The sequence below is a fragment of the Uranotaenia lowii genome, chromosome 2, assembly GCF_029784155.1.
Source record: "Uranotaenia lowii strain MFRU-FL chromosome 2, ASM2978415v1, whole genome shotgun sequence".
In the NCBI taxonomy this organism is placed as follows: Eukaryota; Metazoa; Arthropoda; class Insecta; order Diptera; family Culicidae; genus Uranotaenia; species Uranotaenia lowii.
In genome coordinates, this window is record NC_073692.1 from 52,461,399 (window position 1) to 52,471,948 (window position 10,550).

At 29.5% G+C, this 10,550-nt stretch overlaps 1 protein-coding gene across 3 annotated transcripts in view; it reads left to right on the forward strand.

Moving 5' to 3' along the window:
• Positions 1-5,529: 5,529 nt before the first annotated feature.
• Positions 5,530-10,550, forward strand: part of LOC129743593 (uncharacterized) — a 98,970-nt gene continuing 93,949 nt past the window's right edge. For 2 of the 3 annotated variants that reach the window (XM_055735657.1, XM_055735659.1), the window contains exon 1: positions 5,530-6,006. In XM_055735657.1, coding sequence (XP_055591632.1) covers positions 6,004-6,006 — 3 coding nt within the window. In that variant the 5' untranslated portion in view covers positions 5,530-6,003. The remainder of the gene's footprint in view (positions 6,007-10,550) is intronic. The other variant, XM_055735658.1, reaches the window with a different exon arrangement.

Below are 10,550 nucleotides of genomic sequence, written 5' to 3' on the forward strand. Positions count from 1 at the left end.
CGTACAATCATGAGTTTCGCTCAACAGACCCGATCAGAAGAGAAAAACTAAATTATATCAAGATGAGATATTTTGATATTCAATTTTTTCCTATCTGGATGAGTTATAATTTAGTACTCGAAGGATGTTAAAATATCTCAAATTATATCAAAAAATCTATACGATCATAACTAAATTATATCAGTTTTTGATATGCTCCTATCAAGATTATATCTCGTTCAGATAGCATAGTTTGATATTGGACAGAACAAATTATATCAAAATTATAACTTATCAAGATATGAGTGCTTCGAGAAAATTTTCTAGTGGAAGGTCAATAAACCACATTATTTGATAAAACCATGCCCCATTTTTGGTTTCCCAAGAATTTGATTCAATTTTATGAATCTGTTGAGCGAAACTCGTTAATGTAAGGTTTGAGCCGTTGACTTCGATGTCCGTGTTTCAGAAAAAGTTGAACGTATATCAATATAAGATATAATCATTTTATTTTAGCACAATCCGAAAAAAATCTTGATCGATGAATATGAGCTCAACCCCATTGAAGTTTGTCAATCAGAATAAGATATAATTCAGATTGGAGAAACTTAAAATCGAAAATTTGGAGTACTTAATTATAACTGAATCAGATGTAAATATCTTGGTGAGATACGTTTGAGTTATTATTTTGATATGCTCTCCTGATCGGGGATCCATTAATTGAATCCTATTGTTGGGAAACCAAAAATGGATCATGGTTTTAGCCAATAATGTGATTTATCGACATTCCACTAGAAAATTTTCTCGAAGCATTCATATCTTGATATGTTATAATTTTGATTGGATTTGTTCTGCCCAATATCAAACTATGCTATCTGAACGAGATATAATCTTGATAGGAGCATATCAAAAACTGATATAATTTAGCTATGATCGTATAGATTTTTTGATATAATTTGAGATATTTTAACATCCTACGAGTACTAAATTATAACCCATTTAGATAGAAAAAATAGGTATCAAAATATCTTATTTTGATATAATTTTGTTTTTCCCTTCTGATCGGGTTATTATGATTATTTTGGAACAGACTCACCAAATATCCTCTGGCCCCAGATAGTTGATAAAATATCCCACTTTCTAAGTCGCCCTTGAAGGATTTCTGCTCTGTATAGTCTAGGGGTGAATATCCGTGTCATTTAAATGGTTCGTCGCGCCATAAAGGAAAACTTTATAATTATGACGATCACACTTTACGATCAATAACACATTCTTAGATAATTTTACCGTTTTTAAGCAATTTCGCAACTTAAAAACAAAAAATCTAAATTTTCGCTGACGAAGAGAAAAAAACGCGATAGTTGCCAATAAATCATGGCATACTCCTCACAGAACTCAAGGCCCAGAGAAAACAGAGTTGGCAGTTTTCTTCATAAACCAGCTCAACCAAAGCTCCCAAGCCTAGACAGAACGATCACTCAATCGCGTTATTTTCAGTATGTTGGGGTTTGATTTGATCTTAAATGTACCTAGAGAGTTCATATTGAGTATCTGAAGAAAAAATGTCACAAATAGTTAATTTTTTCCGTTCAATTACCGCCACCTGATGGGAAGCCCATCCCAAAGATCTTATCAAATTGTATCAAACAAAGATCCTCTCAGTGGTTGAATATGGAAGTTTCTGTTTCCAATCAGCTGCCAAAACAAATCTCATCAAACTCGAGCGTATTCAGGATTGTTGTCTCCGCATCGCTTTGGGTTGTATGCCCTCAACGCATATTATGAGTCTCGAGGTTAATGTAGGCATGCTTCCACTGAACTGCCGTGATATGACAAAGTGACGAACATCCATTTTTGTTGATTTTGACGTCATTTCATTCAGGTTTAGGAAAGCTTCAAAATGCTTTAAATTTTTTTCTGAAATATCGAATAGTTTTTGAGTAAATTTAGAAATACGAAGTGGCTAATGTGCCATTTTGACGCCGATGTGACTATATGTATTCCTCACATTTGAAACAAATGTTTGCCTTTTTCGTTAAGATGATATTAGGTATATACGTGTATGTATTTTGCAATTGGAAGATACCTGGAGATCAGAAAAACAAAAAACGAAAATTCTCCTGTTTTTCAATTCATGATTCCTTTAAACGTCACATATTGTTGAAAAATAATGGTCTCTTCAAACTTTTTGAGAGGAATGCAATGTAATTTTGGAACACCATGTGCATTTTCAGAATGGAAATCGGATCGAAAGGTTGTTAGTTGAACACGGGTAAAGAATGCGTTGTGACTTCGCGAAAATTGATTTGTTTTTTTTTTTTTCGCAAACCTTCAGACATTTTATATCAACATTATTATAGTATTTCTTCAATGCAAGTTTTACATAACAATGCGCTTTTATAAGTTTAATCAATTATCAAACTTTTAACGAAACTAAGAAACTTAAATTTTTCGCATGAACGTGGTTGTTTAAAAACGTCTCTAATTTAATTCAAGAATAAATAAACTATTATAGAAATGAAACTCTCAACGATTTTTAAATAATTTTTGTAAATCATAAAGTATTTGCCCGGTTTTATTCGAGTTGACCCGGATATTAAGAACAAAATTTCGTCAAATAATACAAAGTCCGGTCCAGCCCGGTTGCTCGGATTTCATTGAAAGTAGTCTTGATTTTGCCCGGATTTAAACATTAACATTATTTACCAAACCAAAAAAAAACTTATGGTGTTGTAATTTTTTTTGAAATTTTTACGTTGAAAACGAAATTTTTTGAACAAGTTTTATGAAAATAATCGTAAAAGGTTTTTGGAAGCCGAAAATATGCACCTACGATTAAAAATCTTCAGTTAAGTTTTAATGAAAAAAGTTTTTTTTTCAAGTTTGATTTTTATCGAGTTATTCATGGGTTCTGCCCAAATATGCCTGTTGCCCGTATTTTCGGCGACAATTTTGACATCAAAAGCCCGGCATTTGCCAGGCTTTTGGATAAAATAGCCCGGATTTGTTCGGCCCGGATACGTGCTTAAAGAAATTTGCAACCTTAAGATAGTTATCTCAGAATAAAAATCTTGCAATAAGATCAAGTTCTTCATATATCTTTATTAGAATAAAAAATCCCGCTAATAGCTTCTATAACTTCTTTGCATTATGTTGAAAGAAAATAAGTATTCGTGAAATAAAAGCAATTAGACTAAAAAAAACTTTGATCGTGGTAAATTCAATAGAGCAACATTTTATATAAAAAAAATCATGAGATTTTCACAGTGAATAAATGTCTTTTGAAAAAATTAAAAAAAAAAACTATCCTTAATTGAACTTTCACCTCAATGAATCTTACAAGAAACTTCAAACCGACCCCCATATTCACGTGAAATCCCACAAAGAGACTTTTTTCTGATTAAAAAATCAAACAAATTGAAATATGTTCTAATCAATATTGTCGAAATTAATCAGAAAAATCTGTACCTAATTTCACAAAATTTTGAGAAAATGTTTATTCAATAATCTGTGTCAAAGATTACAGAATTTTGAAGTTTTCCACAGATTGTAATTCTGTTCTTCTTTTTTTTAATGTACATTTTTATCTTAAATTTCTTAAACTAAATCCTGAAAATTTGATTAGCTGGTTATCATAATTATTTATTCCTACTAATTTTGTCAAAGCTTGCGCTTTTTGGTTGTATTTGTTATCACTTTTCAACGAAATTGATGAAAATAACGTCAAAAAAAGGTGTCAAAGATTTTCTCGGTAAAGTCACAAAAAACAGAATTTATTTTGTCAAAAATACAGAATATTTTCCGGCAACCTTTCAACTTTATAACAAATAATTTTGATCTCTATCAACCGATTTATCTTTTTATTTGATTGAACCATATGTCATCTGAAGAACGCGTCTATTCATGTATTTTTCGTTATTTGTCCTCTCAGGAGCAAAGTTTTGAAACTCAATATCTTTTTTAAATCTGAATCCTTATCGAAATGAGACCTTGGGATAAAATATTTGTCATAATTTAAGCTTTGTTGAAAACTTTTTTTTTGTTTCGATTATAGTCGTTTTACCATCTATGTGGCATTCGCGACTATATCTACGTTACAGTTGGCGGATCGTTAATGCAAAACTAATCCGGTACAACTGTGTTCGATGTTTACTTTTGGGCTCGAACTCACCGACATCGGCTCAGGAGACAACAGACTTGCCAACTGAGCTACATATATCACAAGCCAAAAAAAACTATAATGAAAAGAAGTAGGTCGATAGAGACTTGAACTTGGAGCAAAACTGGGTTTTCAAGTTTCTTTCAAAAACAATTTCTCGTAATTCCATACAAACATCGGGCTCATGGCACCACTCCTTTCGTGGTCCGATCCTCCAAATTCAGCATTGGACTTTGCGCTAGGCCAAGGATTAATTTTAACTTTCAACTCATGAGTCGCCTGATTTCGTCACTCTGTTGTCCATTAACAAACTTTTTATCGATAGATGGCGTATGACATTATCATTCATTTTTCCTTTTCTTTGCAATTAAATATTAAAAAGATTCAGAAACACATTAAAATGCTTTTACGAGTAGGTTTTTCCTAGTATAAGTTTTTTTCAATAATATTCACGTTATCGAACAAAAAAATTTCGAATAAAATTGAATTGCACAGTGTAGCAAACCTTATCTGCTTATTTGATCCTTTTTTTGATAGCTATTCGTTCAATAAGAATACTTTTGACTCCAAATTGTAACGATTTAAATCTGAACTTATATGTATAATTTGTTACCGAAAAATTTACATATACATTTACATATTATAACAAAAAATTGTTTTGCAAAGTTGTGACGTCACGCTAAAATGGTTCCTATGTACTTTAGGGTATAAAGTCGATAAAGGTTTTTTTTTTCTAGACACAGACGTAAGTATTCACATGAATTCATCGAAGTGACATTCTCGAAGCACCAGATCATTATTCATTCATGGATTTCCTCTGATCGGTTTCAAATGTCGGAAATCTCTCCCGGTTCAACCGAAGTTTATCTAAAGTTTAGAAAAATTTAAATGACGCTCAATTAGCCCTCTAAAGTACACAAAACGGTAAATAAGAGAACGATCGTACCGACCTGTAAATATATAATTACTGCCATCACTAATCTGCTACACAGCGCAACAAGTCTGTGTCTGAGCTCTGGGCTTCCAATGGCAATGGGTAGGAAAACTGGCAGGCAGAAAAGGAGCAGCGTAGGTTGGCGACCACGCAAAAAGCTTGCAACATTTTCCGCCCGACCCAAAGTAAGCAAGAGAAAGCCAGCTGGGGGAAAAGCGGTCGCCACTTTTCTTCGTTGAACCCCGCCCGTCCCAACGAACGTCAGCAATTTAGCAATTCCCTCCCCTTGCTAGACTCCTCCTTCCTCATTTCTGGCCCAACAACCCCGAAAGCGAATGATTCCGTTGTGCGTTTGTGTTGTTGTTACTCGCCAGGGAGGGTTTCTTCCTTTTTGGCTCAGGTTCTACTGTCAAAGCTGGTTTGGTCCGGGTCTGGGCCTGCCTGGTACGGTCATAATTCTGCCAACGTTCATTCATTCGTCAACGGCTGCCACTAACGGGTGTCTTCGAATTGTGTGAAATAACTAGGGCCCCCCGATAAGGGCACGCTGGAGATTTTGGACCTCACCTTTTGTGGGTTTCGGACAACCTGCAGTGAAAAGCACTCTGGGGTACGCGCGCGAGATTGAGATTAATTTCCCCGACAATTTGTCCCGCGCGTGACGACGTCCTGGCGCCGGAAGTGAAAACTCGCCATCGCCGGATGACGAGAAGGGATTTGGCTACAAGCGCGAAAAAAATGATTAATGTCCCTCGCTGCTGGGAGCTTATTAAGTGATATTTGACTTTGGACGACGACTACGACGAAAGTGATTAGCGGAAGATTTTTGCTGGTGTGAAAATGGCATTTCCGGGGTCCGATTCAAGGTGGAAGAACAGCTGCCACCGATAGCCGTTTTTTGGATCTGACAAATTGGTGCTAGTTTCAGTGTATGGTAAAGTTTAACCTTAATCTACGGGTGCAAATTCAGAGAGAAAAAAAATCAATTAATACCCACCTCGGAAAACGGATGCACAGTGCAGTGAAGCCAAACCGGGTGCGAAACGGGAACGCGCAATGAATAATTCAGAATACATGATTGTGAAAGAGAGAAAAAGGATGGATCGATTTTCTCCCTGTTCCGTTCTAAAAAGCGTTGCACACGCCTTTGCTTGTTATCCCAGTCAGTCCAGTCACATTCGGGCAAACGTGTGCTGGAAGTTTGTGTTATTGTTTATTGCAATCGATCGATTTCTGTTGCTGCATCACTGCAAAGTGCATCGTTCCAACTTTCAAACCAACAAACGTGTGTAGCTCGATATGATGGGAATATCTACCTACTTGAGCTCGCACTTGTGTGGACACTGGAAAATGTCAACTCGTGGGATTTGAACTGATTCTTGATTCTGTGAACCATGATACCAACTCAAATATTTCTTTTAGATCGAAAACCGTGACCAAGAGAACGAAAATTAATAAACCGGCAAAAAAATTTATACATTTCTATATTATTTTGACAAGACTGGCAAATTTTTCTGACTAATTCAAAGCAGAAGTTATAAATGTAAATTAATTTACTTTTGCCTGAAAAATTAGCTACAATGTAGATTTTCTTATTTCCACCTCAAAATTTTTTTTTGTTTGAAAAAAACTTAAAATCGGACTCATATGTAGGATTATACTTGGTCAATAGACCGAGTCGACTTGAGGTCATTATTGAATTTCTCAAACCTAGGGGTCTAAAAACCTTCGTTTTGGTTTTGGTCATCCGTGATTTTTCGCATAATTTTTAAGTAACGTTCACATGAGTATATTTTTACTTTTGGGTTTGTATAGGAAAATTGAGTATTTTTTACTGAAAAATCAACATCATTTTTGTTTGTTCTATGGAACCAAACCTGCTAATGGTTTTTGTGGCAATTTATAAATTTTCTAAAGGAAATTTTCCGCTGAATAACTTTGTCGAAGACCGTTATTTCGTATCTTATTAGGCAAATAAGTTATTAGATGTTTAACAGGGATATGTCTTTTGGCATTGCAAAATAATAAGTTCAATTGACATCACTGCTGGTGCCTCGCGAAGTATTGCATGAAAATTAATCATGGAATACTTCGCTAGACACCAGCAGTGACGTCAACTGATTTTTTTGTTTTTCAATACCAAAACAGGGATATGCCTGTTAAACAGCTAATAACTTTTTTGCCTAATTAGATAGGTACGAAATTACGGTCTTCGACCAAATTGTTCAGCGGAAGATTTTCGAGATTTTGACTAAGGTTTTTTTTGGGTTCTTCAGTCGATTGATTTTGACTGTTTGTAAAATATCTATGTTAACATCATAATCCCGAAAAACTTATCCAAAGTAAAGCCTAAAAATTGTAAAAAACAGTCTAGTTTTGAATTTGTTACTATGGAATAGTGGTTGTAACTGTTCAAGAATTTAAAAAATAGTGCTTTAGAAGTTGACATAACAATTTGAGATTTCGGAATCAAAAAATTCGTACCTAAATGACATCTATGTTAAAGGGTCATTAATAAGTATCATCATCATCAGAAACTGAAATTCTAAAATGAGAATTGAAAAATAAGAGGTATAAATTTTGAGTTTTGAAATTATTTTTGAGTATCAAATTTCGAATTTGGAAATTGAAATTTGAAATTTGAAATTGATAAATAATTTTGATTTTTAATTTGGAGTTTTGAATGTAGAATTTTGAATTTTGAATTTTGAATTTTGAATTTTGAATTTTGAATTTTGAATTTTGAATTTTGAATTTTGAATTTTGAATTTTGAATTTTGAATTTTGAATTTTGAATTTTGAATTTTGAATTTTGAATTTTGAATTTTGAATTTTGAATTTTGAATTTTGAATTTTGAATTTTGAATTTTGAATTTTGAATTTTGAATTTTGAATTTTGAATTTTGAATTTTGAATTTTGAATTTTGAATTTTGAATTTTGAATTTTGAATTTTGAATTTTGAATTTTGAATTTTGAATTTTGAATTTTGAATTTTGAATTTTGAATTTTGAATTTTGAATTTTGAATTTTGAATTTTGAATTTTGAATTTTGAATTTTGAATTTTGAATTTTGAATTTTGAATTTTGAATTTTGAATTTTGAATTTTGAATTTTGAATTTTGAATTTTGAATTTTGAATTTTGAATTTTGAATTTTGAATTTTGAATTTTGAATTTTGAATTTTGAATTTTGAATTTTGAATTTTGAATTTTGAATTTTGAATTTTGAATTTTGAATTTTGAATTTTGAATTTTGAATTTTGAATTTTGAATTTTGAATTTTGAATTTTGAATTTTGAATTTTGAATTTTGAATTTTGAATTTTGAATTTTGAATTTTGAATTTTGAATTTTGAATTTTGAATTTTGAATTTTGAATTTTGAATTTTGAATTTTGAATTTTGAATTTTGAATTTTGAATTTTGAATTTTGAATTTTGAATTTTGAATTTTGAATTTTGAATTTTGAATTTTGAATTTTGAATTTTGAATTTTGAATTTTGAATTTTGAATTTTGAATTTTGAATTTTGAATTTTGAATTTTGAATTTTGAATTTTGAATTTTGAATTTTGAATTTTGAATTTTGAATTTTGAATTTTGAATTTTGAATTTTGAATTTTGAATTTTGAATTTTGAATTTTGAATTTTGAATTTTGAATTTTGAATTTTGAATTTTGAATTTTGAATTTTGAATTTTGAATTTTGAATTTTGAATTTTGAATTTTGAATTTTGAATTTTGAATTTTGAATTTTGAATTTTGAATTTTGAATTTTGAATTTTGAATTTTGAATTTTGAATTTTGAATTTTGAATTTTGAATTTTGAATTTTGAATTTTGAATTTTGAATTTTGAATTTTGAATTTTGAATTTTGAATTTTGAATTTTGAATTTTGAATTTTGAATTTTGAATTTTGAATTTTGAATTTTGAATTTTGAATTTTGAATTTTGAATTTTGAATTTTGAATTTTGAATTTTGAATTTTGAATTTTGAATTTTGAATTTTGAATTTTGAATTTTGAATTTTGAATTTTGAATTTTGAATTTTGAATTTTGAATTTTGAATTTTGAATTTTGAATTTTGAATTTTGAATTTTGAATTTTGAATTTTGAATTTTGAATTTTGAATTTTGAATTTTGAATTTTGAATTTTGAATTTTGAATTTTGAATTTTGAATTTTGAATTTTGAATTTTGAATTTTGAATTTTGAATTTTGAATTTTGAATTTTGAATTTTGAATTTTGAATTTTGAATTTTGAATTTTGAATTTTGAATTTTGAATTTTGAATTTTGAATTTTGAATTTTGAATTTTGAATTTTGAATTTTGAATTTTGAATTTTGAATTTTGAATTTTGAATTTTGAATTTTGAATTTTGAATTTTGAATTTTGAATTTTGAATTTTGAATTTTGAATTTTGAATTTTGAATTTTGAATTTTGAATTTTGAATTTTGAATTTTGAATTTTGAATTTTGAATTTTGAATTTTGAATTTTGAATTTTGAATTTTGAATTTTGAATTTTGAATTTTGAATTTTGAATTTTGAATTTTGAATTTTGAATTTTGAATTTTGAATTTTGAATTTTGAATTTTGAATTTTGAATTTTGAATTTTGAATTTTGAATTTTGAATTTTGAATTTTGAATTTTGAATTTTGAATTTTGAATTTTGAATTTTGAATTTTGAATTTTGAATTTTGAATTTTGAATTTTGAATTTTGAATTTTTAATTTTTAATTTTGAATTTTGAATTTTGAATTTTCTATTGGCAATTTTAAATTTTTAAATTCGAATTTCGAATCATTAAATTTTTTATTTTGAATTTTGAACTTCAGGTGTTGCATTAGAATGTTTTTTATTTCATATATTGAATATACTATTTTTATTTTTGAAATTTTAAGGTGAAATATTTTGTTTTTTTATTTAAAATTTTTAAATTTTGAATTTTGAAATTTTAATTTTTAATTTTGAATATTTTAGAATCGCATTTTTTTTTAATTCTAAATTTTTTATTTTAATTTCTAATTTGGAATGATGATTGCAATTTGAATTTTGAATATAGAGTTTGGAATTGTGAATTTGGAATTTGATATGCTTATTTTTAACCCTAAGTTACGAATTTTTAAAATTTTAAATGTCTATCATAAAATTTCTTTAAAAATGTCAAATTTAGACACTTCGAAAGTGAATTCTGAATCTTGAATCACAGTTTTTTTTTAATTTCAAAATGCAATTTTGCAATGATCATTAAAAATGTTTAGCATAAGGTTGCCAGAATTTTTTTTTGCACGTACCCGGGCCGGAAATTCCAGGCAATTTTACATAAAAACCTGGCAAATCCCGGGAATTTGATTTCTCAATTGACGACCAAAATTCCGGGCAATATCTGGCCAATTTTTTTTTTTCCAAATATAGAAAAATACTCAACAAAAATTAACAAGATTTAAATCGTATTTTAAGCTTCCAAAAAACCTATCATA